A 15,211-nucleotide genomic window follows, 5' to 3' on the forward strand; every position below is an offset into this window, starting at 1 on the left:
GGATCCCAGCAACAAAAGATTTCCTGGCTTTGAAGTTTCAGGGGACTATGCTTCATAGCCTCAGGATTCCTCAACATGGGTGAGAGCTTGTTAGAAATGCAGAATCTCAGACCCCTCAGACCTGCAGAATCAATTCCCAGGTGATTGGTACGCACATTAAAGTTTGAGAAGTGCTAATTTGTAGCAGAGGCTTTGAAGCAGGGGCAATAATCCAGATATGGAAAGTGTATCAATACATTCATCACAGTAGTATTTTAAAAATAGAGTATAAAAGTTGGAAGCTACCCAAATGCTAACAGTAAGGAGGTGGTTAAGAAAACTGTGAATTTTCTTCTGAGTGGATGGCCATGACGCCATGACAAATGACAGCTAAAAGACCATGTTCAACATCAAAAACTGCTTTAGGTATCATGAAACATGACAGAAGCAGTCCACACAGCTGGATGGTCAGCAGGATTATAACCTGTGAAATTATATCCATATGAAAAAGACTAGAAGGAAATATACCAGAATGGGGCCAAGTGAGGGATGGGGGAGGTCTGTTTTTCTTTCTGTTGTTCCTTGTCCTAATTCTCTCTGGTTATGTGATATATATTGATGCTGTCAAAATCTCTGGCTGGCTGATACTCCTCCAAAAACCCACATATTGAATCAGTGTCAGAATGAGATGATTATTCCATTTCCATGAAGTGTGGGGGATACAAAAAAATGCTTTGTCTAGAAAAACCTGTCCACACCCTCTTTCCAAGCTTGGTCCAAACCCCCACTCCCAGGACCTTCTCAGATCAGCCTCTACTCACTCTGACACCTCTTTACCCCAGACCCTCAGCACCACACAAGTGCCATTTTGTCTGGCCTGGGTCCCTTCCTTCCTGGGTTAGCCCAGGAGACCTGCTTTCTGTACTTCTGTGATGACGAGTGAATTCTTTCAACCTGAGGCTCAAATACCTCCTGAGGGCAGCTGGAGGTTATTGTGTGGATGCGTGAGGTAAGGGAAACTTATAACAACTGGCCACGTTAAAGGAGCCCTCCCTTAGTGCTGGCCTCACTCTATGGCCTTACATGTCATCCACTCACCTACCCTAGGAGGTAAGTGTTTCTAATGCTGTCTGAGAACAGAGAGGTAAAGTGCTTACTCAAGGTTGCACAGCTAGTGAGTGGCAGAGCCAGGACAAGAACCCAGGTCTTTTTGCCCTCAGAGTCCTCAGAGACAAAAACAGGTTGGTCCAGACAGAGGGTGCTTCTTGATCAGCACTTTTCAAACTTTACTGTGCCAAATAATCCCCTGGGAAGCTTATTCAAATGTGGATTTTGGTCCAGCAGGTTTGGGATTGAGCCCAGGATCCTGCATTTCTAGTGAGCTCCCAGTTGATGCTGATGCTCTTGGTCCCTGGACCAGACTTTGAGTAGCAGGGATCTAGAAAACATTCCTGTTGGTCTGGTACTGCCCCCAGGATCAGTGGAGGCAGGGAATGGGATCCCCTCAGCATGTCCTGGGTTGGACCCAGCTGCCTGGAGCGCCATCCTGACCATCCTGGCTGCCTAGGCCTCTCCAACAGGCCCTGCAGGGTGCCCTTGGTTGCCTGCCCTGGCATTTCCACCTGCCAGTTGGCTGGCAGGTGACGGGCCAATGGTGACAGCTTAGCCAGAGTTCCTGTCTAGAAAGGTCTTGAGCTCAGCCAAGGTAAATGCTGCCCCGCTGTCAGAAATGAAGTGCCTGGTGGGTGCCGGGCATAGATAATTGAGGCAGAAGAGGCACTGTAACAGCAGGCATTTAAAATGGAGCTGGAGGTGGTTTTTCAGGAGGCAGCCTCCACAATCAAAGACCTTTCCTGGAAGGGTCCAACAGAATCATCATAGATAGCTCTCACTTTTCAAACACCTACTGCGGACCAAGTGCTGGGCTAAGAGCTTTATGTTGGTATGTTTTGTCTAAGCCTTTCAAGAACTCTGTGAGAAAGGTTACCAATGGGGCAACTGATGCTCAGAGATAGGAGGGATGTTTGGCACCAACTATTACGAAGTGGAGCTAGTTTTTGAACTTGGGTCTGTCTAACTCCACAGCCCCTGGACTTGATCCTAGAGCAGTAGTTTTCAAATTGCACACTCCATGGAACCCTGAGGGTTCCCAGAGGTGCTTCAACGGGCCGCTGTGGGATGGAGGGTGGTGGAGAAGGAAGTACCATAGCAGGCAGGGCTCCGGGCCCTTCTCTTTCCTTCCCCCAGAGTGGCCTTTGATGTGATTTATGTATCGAGCTTCCGTGGAAGATTAATTGGAAGAAAGGATTTCATGGCCAAAAATGTTTGAAATGCACATCATGCTGCCTCCCAGAATGAATGTGGATTATTGACCGGGGCTTCTTGCAGGCATTTCAAGAAAACCTAATTCCCTCTGGTGGACTTGCCAGATGGTCTGGCTCATGCTACGCTCCTTGACCCTTTATAATGTCAGGTCACCCTACCATGTCGTCTTTCCTCCAGTCCACAGTGCGGGGAGGGCTTCCCTCTGGGGTAGCAGGACAGCAGGTCAAATGCAGTGACGGGCAGTGAACTGGGTGGGCTCGTCAGGCAAGTTCACTGCCAGGCACAACCTCTAAATCCTTCTTAAGAGACGTCTCTATATGGTGTACAGTGAAGAGCACTTTGGATTGACTGGCCTGAGGAGGCCACTTAGGGGACCTTGTACTAATTAGGATACAGATTCACTTGTTTTAAAAAAAAATGTCCAACTGACGAAGCACTTGGACACGAAAGAGGTTTATTCTTCTCTCACTTGTAATAGTGTGATCATAAATAAGCAGGAGTTGATGTAGTGCCTCCGTGGTGTTGGGGACCCAAGTTCCTTCCACAGCATGTGCCTTCCGTGTTGTGGTCCAAAATGGCTGTTCCAGCGCCCACCATTACATCTGCATCCCAGCCAATGGACAAGGTGAGAGCCAATTCCTACTGAGGGCAATCATTTTGCTCATCTTCCATCGGCCAGACATAGTTAGGTAACCACACCTAGTCGTAAAGAGGGCTGGGAAATGTAGTCATTGCTGGGTGGCCATGTGCCTAACTAAAGCTGGGAGGTTCTGCTACTAAAGGAGGAAGGGGAGAATGGTTTCTGGGAGACAGTTATCAGTCGCTGCCATGGGTGGCCCTCCATCATCAAAACTGCCAGTGCTAGTGGCAGCATGATCAAGGACCTGCAGTGGAAGTACCCAAAAGATTGGTGAAGTCTAAGCCAAGTGACTCTTTTCCCCAGTGGTCAATCAAGAAGCCACTGGTGACTGACTCTGTAGGAAAAAAAAATCATGGCGGCCAATATATTGCCAAGGAAAATTCTCCCGGAAATTTGGCTTCTCACTTCTCTCTTCCCGTTCAGATTCTCACTGTCTGTGCTGGTGACAAACTGTCTGGGGTATCCCTGAAGGGCCTTCCTCTCATCACCCTGTGAGCAAGAGTGTTCTCATTAGGGCCTTATTTGGTTCCAAGGAGCCATTCAAGCTGTCTCAGGGGAAAGGCTTATTGTGAGGGTGCAGAGACCTGTCACGGGATCCAAGGGCTGCAGGTAAAGGACAGCCTAACCTCATAGAGATCTGGAAAGCTGTTGGGAACCAGGGCTAGCTTCTCTGTCTTTCAGGCCCTCCTCAGTTCTGTCTTTTTTTTAACTTTTCCAGCATGTATTTATTGAAGCCAGATGCATGTGAGGGCTGGCTTCCTTCGCCTTTCTGTGGACCAGCAATCATACTTAGGACAATGTCAGATGTCACCAGAGTCTCCATGTTCCACCCTAGCTGCCCTGCTGGACTCTCAGTCATGTGAAGACTTCCTCTTCCTGCATGACTGAGCAGGGAGAGCCAGGGTTTCCCTTCCCTGGCCTGAAAGCACTTCCTTGTTAGCTTCACTTCCTCAGAGAAGAGCTTAAGGAATCAGGAGATGCCTCCTGATTCCTCCTTCCTCCTGCCCTTCCACCTTCCTTCCTTTCTTCCTCCTTTGACAGAGAACTGTTTTTCTTATCCTTTCCCCTTTCCTGCATCTCAGACTTCTCCTACTCTGCCCCACCCCAGACGGGATACAGCCCAACTGACGTGCTTCAAGCAGCAACTGTAGCAATTCAGGTCTTTAGACCGGAGGGGCCTCCTAAGCTGATGGTACAAGCCTTTCGGGAAGAGAAGACTAGGGGTTGGAGATGCCGTCCTGTGTGCAAGATGTCCCAGCTATGGGAATGCTTTCCATGGACTTGGGCTCCCAGAGGAGGCAGCTGCTTCCTTCACAAGTGGCTTTTGTGTCACCTGCTCTCAGTGATGGGGGAGGATGCTGTCCTTGTTGGAGTCACACTGTACATTCTCAGCACAGCCTCCGGCACCATCCGTTATGGGTACTTTGTGGTTGAACTCATTCAGCAAGCACGTTCCTAACACCCACCTTGTTCCAAGTGCCAGCCCTGGGCTTGGTAGGTGCAGGCGTTGGGAGATGAACGGGGCACAGCCCCACAGCTCTGTGCTCCAGAAAGGATCCACTCTGGTTCTTCCGATGGGAGAAATTTTAACTAATGACTAATAAGCAGCCCCAGTTACCTTCCAGTGGGGCCGTTACTTAAAGACCTGAGAAACAGTGGACAGAGAAAGTCGCTGCCTTGGAGCGAGACTGACCTAGTTTCAGAGACTTACATGGGCCTCAGTCTCCCCACTTATAAAATGGGACTAATTTTAGCAGTCACCTCCCAAGGTTGTCTCACACAGCTGTCGCAGCTCTACAAATGCTAGCTTCCCTTCTCTTTCCTCCCATTTTCCCAAGGACCACGCCCTCCAACCTCTGAGGACTTTGTTCTTGGCTCTGCCTTGGAGTGACCCCAGCTCCAAGTTGTCGCCTCATCTCTAGGCTGTGGTTTGGCCTCAGTCACCACCATGGAGCCTCCTAGGCCAGGGCTCTGAATGGATACAGCTCTGTTTCACTGGCCTGGGGATAATCAGAGTCACCCCGTGCCAGGAGAGGTGTTCTATTGGGGCTTGTTAGAAATGTGTGGCAGCTTCTGCAGGCACTGCCCCTATGAGGCAGCCCTTTTCCTGGCAGGCCAGCTGCACTCAGCACTTCTGAGGCCCTGGAGCAGAGCCTCAGCCTCACCCACTTGGCCTGAGCAGGGGATCCACAGGGACCGAGGCCCGTGCTCTCTGGGGGACCTGCTGGCCCATTGGCGAGAATCTCTGCCTAGGGGTTAGAGGCAGGAGCTCCTTTAATCTCTCTCTCTCTCTCTTTTTATTTTTTTATTTTTTATTTTTTCAAGTATATCAATTAATTTTTTTTTTACATTTTTTATTGATTCATAATCATTTTACAGTGTTGTGTCAAATTCCAGTGTTCAGCACAATTTTTCAGTCATTCATGGACATATACACACTCATTGTCACATTTTTTTCTCTGTGATTTATCATAACATTTTGTGTATATTTCCCTGTCTCTCTCTCTTTTTAAACAGTTATCACATCCCTTTTTATTTTTTTAATGAATTAATTTTTTATTGAAGTATAGTCGATTTACAATGTTGTGTTAATTTCTGGTATCTGGCATAGTGATTCAGTTATATGTTTACATATATTTATTCCTTTTTATATTCTTTTTCATTATAGGCCATTACAAGGTATTGAATATAGTTCCGTGTGCTCTACAGTAAGACCTTGTTGTTCGCTCCTTTAATTTCTGACTCTCCTTGGGTCAGCAGAGATGAAGACTTTCTGTCAGTGAAGAAGTGCCATGGGAGGGCTCTGTGGGAATTCCCAGAATGAGACGATTCCGTCCAAGGATCCTTCCTGTAACACACAGCCTGGCTCCTCGGCTGGGGTGATGGGCTGTCCTTCATGGACAGAGGACTTGGAACAATGGCTGGTGAGACGCATCCCCAGTCGCCCCACTCTTCACCTCTAGGTGAGGCAGCAAGAGACATAGCGTCTGTTTGGGCTTCACAACGGCAGAGCATGGCTTCTGTCCAGGGACCTCATTTCCAGCGCTTGGAGGTTTGGTGAACGCACTCACCAAGCGAGTCCTGGGAATCAGGTGATGGAAATTGGACCCTTTTCCAAGCCTCCAAGAAATGGCTTTAAACATAGGCCTCTGAGGGGGAGGGTATAACTCAGGGTAGAGGGGCACTTTGCATGCATAAGGTCCTGGGTTCAATCCCCAGTACCTCCATTAAAATAAACAAATAAATAAATAAACCTAATTACCTCCCTCACACAAAAAAATTTTTTTAGATAAATAAACATAGGCTTCTCATGTTCCTAGGTAGGAGCTGTATTGACTCCCACTGTACCTGACAGTGCCTGCTCCCCATTACCTGCCATCCTGCTTTGTTTGGTAACACCATCCCATCCTGGTCACCAGAATGCATGATGATATACAGGCCTTCTGCAAACTATGAGGAACAGTTATGCTTTGAAGTCATTCATTTATTAACATATCCTCCTATTGAGCACATACTCTGTGCTTAAACACTATAGGTAAAGGCTGACCTTACCTGTGGGGAACTTATGATCTCACAGGAAAGGCAGGTGTGGCAATAACAATTCTAAAAGTCAAGTAAATCATCACAAAGGTGCAGCATATTGAGATGGAGAAGCCCAGGATGTGATGAGGGTATAACGGGGGCATCGGGAAGGCTCTCTTGAAGAAGTGACCACTGAGCTAAGACCTGAGGGATTAGGAGGAGTCAGCTTCTAAACTGAATGAGAAAGAGGTTTTTGAGGCACAGAAAGTACCAGGGTCCTGAGGCAGACAAGCAGTTGGTGATTTCAGGGGCTGAGAGCACAGAGGGCAGGGGGAGAGGCAGAGGTGGTGGGTGGGGGCAAGACTATCATGCATCAGGAAGAATTCATGTTTGCATATAACAGAGGTCTAAATCTGAGGACTTAACAAGCATCCCTCCAGGGACCCGGTTCTGTCCAGCTTTTTACTCCACCATCCGAAGGGCATGGCTCTTGTCCTTATGCTTACAAGATGGCTGTTGAAGCTCCAGTCATCACATCTGCATTCCAGGTAGGAATAAGGAGAAGGGCAAAGACAAGAGGGACAAGCAGTCAAATTTGACCTTTTTCAAAAGGCTCCACTAGAACCTTCAGTTTATTCCATTAGCCATCCTGTGTCACAAGGTAACCTTAAGACATCCAGGAAATGAGGTTTTTTAGCTGGGTACATTGCTATCTGCTACAAAATCAATGTTCTATTAATAAAAAAGAGGAGCAAATGAATATTGGATAGGCAATGTCTAGAGTTTGCTCCACAGGGCCTTGTAGATCATGGTAAAGAGTGTGGCCTTCATTCTGAGTGCAGCTGGGATGCCACAGAATATTCTAAGCCAGAGGTGACATGGAAGGGGGAGACAACTCAGGGTTGCCCCACTTGAGCCACAGCAGCACATAGCTATGTCCATGTGTCTCCCAGGGCTACCATAACAAAATACCACAAACTTGGTGGTGTAAAACAGCAGAAACTTATTCTCTCGCAGTTTTGGAGGCCAGACGTCTGAATCAAGGTGTCAGCAAGGCCACGCTGCCCTTGAAGGCTAGGAAAGAATCCTTCCCTGCCTATTCCTAGTTTCTGGTGGCCCCTGGCAATCCTTCGTATTTTTTTGGTTTGTAAATTGCATCACTCCAATCTCTGCCCCTGCTGTCCCACGGCCTTCTTTCCTGAGTCCTTTCTGTGTCTCTATATCTAAATCTCCCTCTCTTTTCTTTTATAAGGACACCTGTCATTGGATTTAGGGCCCATCCTAGTCCAGTATGACTTCATTTTAACTTGAATACATCTGCAAAGACTCTGTTTCGATATAAGGTCACATTTATAGGTACTTGGGGGGTCAGGACTTGAACATAGCTTTATGTGGGACACAATTAAACCTTCTGTGCTATCAAAAGGACCAGAGTGCCACCTGGATGCTGCTTTGGTTCTGCTAGTCATTCACGTTCCCCTCCCCTAAAAAGACATCATAAAAAGAACAGCCCAGGAATTAAGGAAGCAGGTTTACTTCCAAAATTTTGACCATACCAGGCACTGGTCCCTCTTTCTTCCCTTGTAAAATGGCAAAAAGGAAGGATCTGGGCTCCCTGCTCAGGCCCCGGCTCATCTCGACAAACACTTCTCAAGCAGCAAGGATTCAGGGACTTTGGACCATGGATACAGCGGTGACCTTGCCCATCCCTGTGTGTCAGGGGCTCAGAGTTTGGGTGGGGGCGGGAAGTAGACATTTCAGTGATGGGCTGAATTGTATCTATGCTTGGTATTCTTTCTTCGAGCAAAAGTTTAGGCTAACTGATACCCTTTAATAAATCGCTTCTTTTTTGGAGCTAATGGGGAGAAAAGGTGAGCTGTCGCCGTGGCTGTGGCCAGTGGTCGCCACTGAACCTAAACTGGCTTCAGGCTTGGGGTCCCACAGACTGTCAGGTGCACAGTGTTGGTCGGGGCCCACTGTTGCTTTTGCTTTGAGGTGAAATAAAACCCACTCATCCTGTGAATCCCAGGAAGCAGGCAGGCAGCCATCAGACTCCTCTCCTGGACACCTTTGTGCACATCTCTTTGCATGAGTTGGTGTGCAAGGGGCATTGTTTCTTGGGACATGATTTTTTTGGGTTGTTATTTGGGTTTTTTTTTCTTTTGGTGGAAACGCCAGCAGAGATGGGTGGAGATAGGAGAGATGGAGACCCAGGGGGAAAAGACGTGGCACCTGGTCTCCTGGGGAGTGAGGGAGAAGCAGAAGCTGAAGGGGCTGCTTTCTCGTGGGAGGCTGTGAGCTCAGGCATGAGCCCAGCTGCTCCGGTGCCCGTGGGCAAACTAGGGAGCAGTGCTTCCTCCTCTGGGCATCTTCTGGGACCCCAGGCTAGACAACTGAGGCAGCAATGGGAGGAGGCATCCTTGGCATGGGTACCCCAGGGCTGTGGCACAGGGTGGCCCCTTCTGGTGGCTTCATAAGTAAAACCAGAAATCCACCAAGCTGGGGCCCATGGGACTCTCACAAATTGTACCCCTGAGTACAGGATGGTGGAGGTCCTCAGTGGGCAAGTCAGGGAAAAGACCACTAAGAAGGTGCTGTTTAAGCTGGGCATTGAAGAAGTAGGAATCTGCCCAGGGAGAAGCAAGAAGGTCATCCCAGGTAGAAGGGTCAGTGGGCAAAGTCATGTGTGACCACTGGTGGCCTGAGACTGTCGGGGAGTCCAGGCCGGTGAGTGAGTACATAGGATGCACAGGCTCAGGAAAGGAGGAGAGAGAAGGTGGGGCTTGCCTCCTGTGTGACCTCATATGTCAGGCTGAGGTTTGAGTTTTGTCTTGAGGGCAGTGGGAGCCCCAGATGGCTTGTGAGTAGAGGGCTGTGGCCTCATCTGTGTTTTAGATTTGTTTAGATTTGTTTGTCCCTGCTAAGGATGGGCAGAGGGGCGGGCAGTCTATAGGCTGGAGGGGAGGAACCAGGCAGTGGCAGTGGGAAATGCTCCCGCCCTCAATGTTCCTTCTGCTCATCTTCCTCCAGCCCTGCCCCGACCCCAGGGCCCCAGAGTGTGTTACTTGTCAAAAGAGAAGAATCTGCCTCCCAGCAGGTGGAGAGAGCAGACATCTCTTGGCCCTACTCATGCTGAGCCCAGGGCAAAGGCTGGTTGGACAGCTGGCAGGTTGGCAGGGAGAACATGGTCTGCTGTGCTGTGTCTGCAGCCACTGCCGCTGGACAGGCTGATTAATGACCCACGACGCCCGGGGCTCTGCACAGGTCAGCGGCCCCATTCCTGCGGCAGCAGCCAAGTGGACCTGCCCCTCTGCCTCCTTTCCTCCTACACTGGCGCTCCAGGATGGGCTGAAGTGCTAAGACAGTGCCTCCTCGCCTGGCTCTTCCACTCTTCCTGCTGACCATTTCCTAGCCTCCTGTAAATCCTGGCCCTAAATACTCGTGTGCAGGAGAGGTTTTACAGAATTAACTCTCAGCCTGCTGGGTCTGGCTTGTTCTTTATTTTGTCCCCACATGACACATAGTAGAATTTATAAATATGTCTTAAAGCAATCATTGCTGCTTCTCTCCCCTTTCTTAACCCTCTAGTGACTAGTATACCCTGTCCTATCTGCCTGCTTGAGAGTCTGTGTCTGTGTATTCAATCTGCATAAGTCCCACCCCCTCCATCAGACTAGCAATGTCTGAAGATCAAGGATCTGTCTCCATCTTTAGACTGGTGGCTTCTGAGATCCAGTTTTTTTTTCTCCCCTAAACTGGGTACTCCCCAGGTAAGGGGCTATGTCTCCCGCTCAGTCTGGGAGCTCCCTGAAGACAAGGGCTCTGTCTGGGGCTGCCCTGTCTGTTTCTCCCTCATGACCAGATTGAGCTCTGCCTTGGGTGTGTTCTGGGAGGGCTCAGGGGCTGTAGGAAAAGCCTCCTGGCCTGCCTGGGAATGGCAGGGCCAAGCATGGGTACAACACGTGTGGATTTAGCTGGGGCTAGAGCTGTTGGGGACATGGGGAGGAGCCAGGTGCTGAGCTATCTGAGGCCAAGGGGAGCCAAGGGGCTCCCAGGCCTAAACCAGCTCTCTGGGCCACAGTCCAGCACCCTGGGAGGGCCATACTTCTTGTATCCAGAAGTCTGGGTTGGGGAGGTGCAGAGGCTGGTTCCTGGCACCCCGATCCCTCATGCCTCCTGTGGGCTCTGTCTTGGTTGATGACAGGAAGACAACCACAGCTACTATGTGTCCCGTCTGTATGGTCCCAGCGAGCCCCGCAGCCGGGAGCTGTGGGTGGATGTTGCCAAAGCCAACCAGAGCCAAGTGAAGGTGCACAGAATCCTCTCCAACACCCACCGGCAGGCTTCGGTGAGTGTCCTAGTCCCTGGGAGTGCCGCCCTGTGCTGAGGGGCTAGAGGCCAGCCCACCCCACCTGGTCAGTGGGCATGGCTGTGGCCTGAGGTCTGTTGTCTGGGAAGGTCAGGGTGTCCTGAGATGCTTGACCAGAGTTGGGGTGCCCACCTATGGTCCTGGGGGCCTGCCCTGGACATGCTTGGTCCCCTGTCCAGACAAGCATGGGGCAGTGTGGGTACCCAGCTCCCTGGCCTGCAGGTTGGCCCATGCTGACTCTCTCCCATCCCCTGCAGAGAGTGGTCTTGTCCTTTGATTTCCCTTTCTACGGACACCCTCTGCGGCAGATCACCATAGCAACTGGAGGTAAGGCCTTGTCTGTGGGGCTGGGAGAGGGCTTGGGGATTTCAAGCAGAACTTGGGTCCTATGTGGGGAGTTTCCCTGGACACAGGGTTCTATAGATGGACTGGGGAGGGTCCCACATTTGACTCTCTTGGGACCCACTCTCAGTGGGGAAGTAAGTGAGTGTTTCAGACCACATCCTTTACATCGACTGACTTGCTTGTCTGTGTGTGTGTGTGTGTGTCTCCCTCTGGGTCAGCTCAGGCCAGTGTGAGCAGTCCCTGTGATCCCTGTGTTTCTGAGTATGCGAGTGGGAGAGAGGAGCCTGTGCTGAGAACCTGCATCTTGGAACCAGGCTTTCTGTTGATATGAGGAGCCCATCTTTGATTCCTGTACACTTTCCAAGGGACAGAGAGATGTGGGGGGGGGCAGGAAGAATCTTCTATGGTCTGAGGCCCTTTTGCTCCATACATGCCAGACCCAGAGTCCACCATGTGAGAATGGGGACAGAGGTCCAAGACTCGCTTCCAGCCCCATCTACACTGCTCCTTCCTGTATGGGGAAGCAACCCTCTGGGCCATCTCTGATTCATCTACACTTTTTCTCACCTCAGGTTTCATCTTCATGGGCGATGTGATCCATCGGATGCTCACAGCTACTCAGTATGTGGCCCCTCTGATGGCCAACTTCAACCCTGGCTACTCTGACAACTCCACAGTTGCTTACTTTGACAATGGTAAGATCAGATCTCAACATGTGAGTCACCCAACTCCAGGACTTCCTTGGTCCAGCCCCTTTAGAGGAGCCCAAGGCCCAGAGAGGGCAAGGGCTTGCCCACAGTCACACAGCAAGGCAGCCACTCCCACTTTTCTGTATTCATTTCCCTCAGCTGTAAGATGGAGACAAAATGCCTGCTACCTTACAGGATCTGATGATAATGAAATGAAAGCTCTTGGCTCTTAGTAGAGGTGAAATAAATGTTAGAGACCTTTATTGTTTGTTACTCTCACCAAGTTGTCCCTTAAGCATCTACCTCCCACCCCAGGAGGACAGACGTTTCTCCTATTTCTCCTCCTTTTCATCTCAAGGGGTGAGGATAGGCCAGAAAGAAGCAGTGTGCCTGGGGCTGGAGATGATCAATCATAGCACCTGGGCTGGGGGGAGGCTGAAGCAGGGTCTTCTGGTTCCTCTTCAGCTTGGAAGCCAGACTGATGTTTGTGGGCTGCCCAGCTCCTGCCTCCTGTCAAGTTTGCAAACTGGCCCCATCATCCCTAAATAAGCCCACCTGTGGCCCATTCACCTTGGCCACCACTTCTGCAGGACCCTGCTCCCTGCAATTCCTTTCTGCCCAGCCTGATCTCTGCTCTCCTCACCAGGGACAGTCTTTGTTGTTCAGTGGGACCATGTCTACCTCCAAGGCCGGGAGGACAGGGGCAGTTTCACCTTCCAGGCAGCTCTGCACCAAGACGGCCGCATTGTGTTCGGCTACAAAGAGGTGAGTGGGCCCAGCTGCAGAGATGGCTGGGTCTTGGGCCCTTGCTTTCATTCAGCAAACGTCTGCAGAGACCCTCCAATGCGCCAGACATAGGATGTGGTGCTGGGGAACAGCAGGTAGTAAGATGCTTGCCAGCCCTACCCCTGTGGTGGAGAGAGTCTGGTGGGAGAGGATGCATTGAAATTGTGGGAACAAATGTATAATTGCCATTGTGACAAGTGCTCCTAAACAGAAATGCCAGGAAAGCCTTTCATGGGGCTCTTTACCTGAATGGGGGCCAGGGGAGGATCTCCCGAGGAAAAGAGCTGAAATCTGCAGAATGTGTGAGAGTTAAGGAAGCAAAGAGGAGAGTGAGGTGTGTTCCAGGAGCGAGAAAAGCACATGCAGAGGCTCTGTGGCACGACAGAGCACGGTTGGACAAAGCCCTGAAAGAAGGCAGCCTGGCTGGAGTAGGGAGAGTGGGGGTGAGACGGGGCAGGGGAACAACTGGATTTGCCTTTTAAAAATCACTCTGGCTTCAGAGTGGAGGACAGAGGGTTGGGGCTCAGAGGGAATGCTGGGAGATGATGGAGGAGAGAGGTGATGCCAGCTTGGGGGGTGGGGGGGCGATGGAGAGAACTGGATGGATTTGGGAGCCAGCTAGCAGGCTAATTAATAGGATTGGGGATGTATTAGTTGGAGAAGGAGGGAAATGAAGGAAGGGGTTGGGGGAGGGGCGAGGGTGACTCCCAGTCCTCTTGCCTACATGAAGGTGCCACACACAGAGATGGAGAAAAGAAAAAAGGAAATGTGTTCGGAGATGGTGTGGGAAGACTGGGAATTTGGATGGGGCCCTATGGAGTCTGGGATGTCTTTGAATTCTCCAAGAGGCAACACCAAGTGGGCAGATGGGTCTGGAGCTCAGAGGGGAAGTTTAGGCTGGCCCAAGATTATCGGGGCAGTGGGGTAGACGGAGCCTCTTCTCCCGTTGCAGATCCCTATGTCCGTCCTGGAAATCAGCTCATCCCAGCACCCCGTCAAAGCAGGACTGTCAGATGCCTTCATGATTCTCAATCCATCCCTGGACGTGCCAGGTGAGTCTCCAGGGATCCAGCGGAGATCCCTGGATGGGGTTGGACTCAGCTCGGATTGAGCCAGGCTGGTGGGGGTGATGGTGGTGGCAGGGAGTGGACAGATGACGGAAGAGCTGAGTGGGAACTGAGGGAAGAAAGGGGGCAGAGCAAGTTCCAACTTTTCTTCATTAAAGCAGAGGAACCACTTTTTTGCAATAAAATCTCCAGTAGGAGGCACTGCTCTAGTGACTGAGGGGTAGGGGAGCCAGGGCCCTTCCACTCAGCACACCTTCCATTTAGAAAATCTCCAAAGATACCAAATGAGGGTTTATGAGTCCTTCCAGAACACAACCATAATTGCCTCCCCTCCCCAGATGATAAAAGGGGCATCACAGGAGACAGGAAAATTAGGTTTCTCTCCTGTCCCTGATCCCTGTGCCATCCCACCCCGGCACCACCTATTCCCCTCCCTGGAGGCAGCCAGGGCTACCACGTTATTTCTAGAGCTACAAGCCTTCGGGTAAGTATATGTATGTATATTTAACACAGATGATGGTGTATCATGCCCTCTGTTCTGCTCCTGAACAAAGTATATCCTGCCCATCATTCTACATCAGCACAAATCTCATTCTTCTCAATAGCGCATTGCACGGATAGACCTTGATTCAACGAGTCCCCTGGGGAATAGAATTTTCAGTTGTTTTAATCTTTCACTACAGCAAATAATACTGCAGTGAATATTCTTGTGAATAGTTACCTTTATGTCCCTGTGTAATCTTTATTTCCATAAGATTAATTTCCACCACTTCACTTACCCTTTCACTGTCCCCCTCTGAACTCCCAGTGCTCTAGCGAATGGCTCAGACCCTGCCCCATTGCTCCAGTCAGCATCTGCTCTGACTGGTTGGTTAATGCCCATACAGAGCTGGTTGCTAAAGAGTTTCACTATCACCCTGATTGTATTAGTTAGCTACTGCTACGTAACAAATTATGCCAAGATTAGAGGCTTAAAACAACAAACATATTATCTCAGGATTTCTGTGAATCAGGAAGCAAAGCATCACTTAGCTGGGTCCTCTCTGGCTCAGAGTCTTTCACAGGCTGCCCTCAAGGTGTTTGCTAGGGTTACAGTCACCTCAATGATTGATGAGGGGGAAATCCATTTCCAAGAGTTTTCACGTGATTGTGGCAAGACTCCATTTCCCCCTCAGTTCCTGCCATGTGAATCCTCACAACATTGTAAATGAAATCTGTACATTTGTCCCTTTTCAAATAAGGACACAGAGGCTCAGAGAGGTGGACTGACTTTCTTATGGTCACACAGTAGAACTGAAACCCAGATCTCCTGTTTTTTTAAACCCTGGGGTCCACCATTGAGACTTTCTAAGTCTGACCTACTCCCATTCCACCCAGAAGGGTGAATCCTTTCCTTTTCAGTTCCCCAGAAATCTACAGCCCTGTGTGCACACACCCCAGGCTATTTTGCAGGAAGGACAGTTCTTGGCGTCAGTGGCCCTTTCCCCTC

The 15,211-nt window shown here is 50.1% G+C and overlaps 1 protein-coding gene across 1 annotated transcript in view; it reads left to right on the top strand.

Annotated features, from left to right (window-relative positions):
- Positions 1-15,211, top strand: part of PLXDC1 (plexin domain containing 1) — a 59,355-nt gene that overhangs the window by 16,626 nt on the left and 27,518 nt on the right. The window contains exons 3-7 of the mRNA XM_072938817.1: positions 10,671-10,814; positions 11,093-11,162; positions 11,753-11,875; positions 12,516-12,634; positions 13,608-13,707. Coding sequence (XP_072794918.1) covers positions 10,671-10,814; positions 11,093-11,162; positions 11,753-11,875; positions 12,516-12,634; positions 13,608-13,707 — 556 coding nt within the window. The remainder of the gene's footprint in view (positions 1-10,670; positions 10,815-11,092; positions 11,163-11,752; positions 11,876-12,515; positions 12,635-13,607; positions 13,708-15,211) is intronic.

This window comes from Vicugna pacos, chromosome 16, assembly GCF_048564905.1.
Source record: "Vicugna pacos chromosome 16, VicPac4, whole genome shotgun sequence".
In the NCBI taxonomy this organism is placed as follows: Eukaryota; Metazoa; Chordata; class Mammalia; order Artiodactyla; family Camelidae; genus Vicugna; species Vicugna pacos.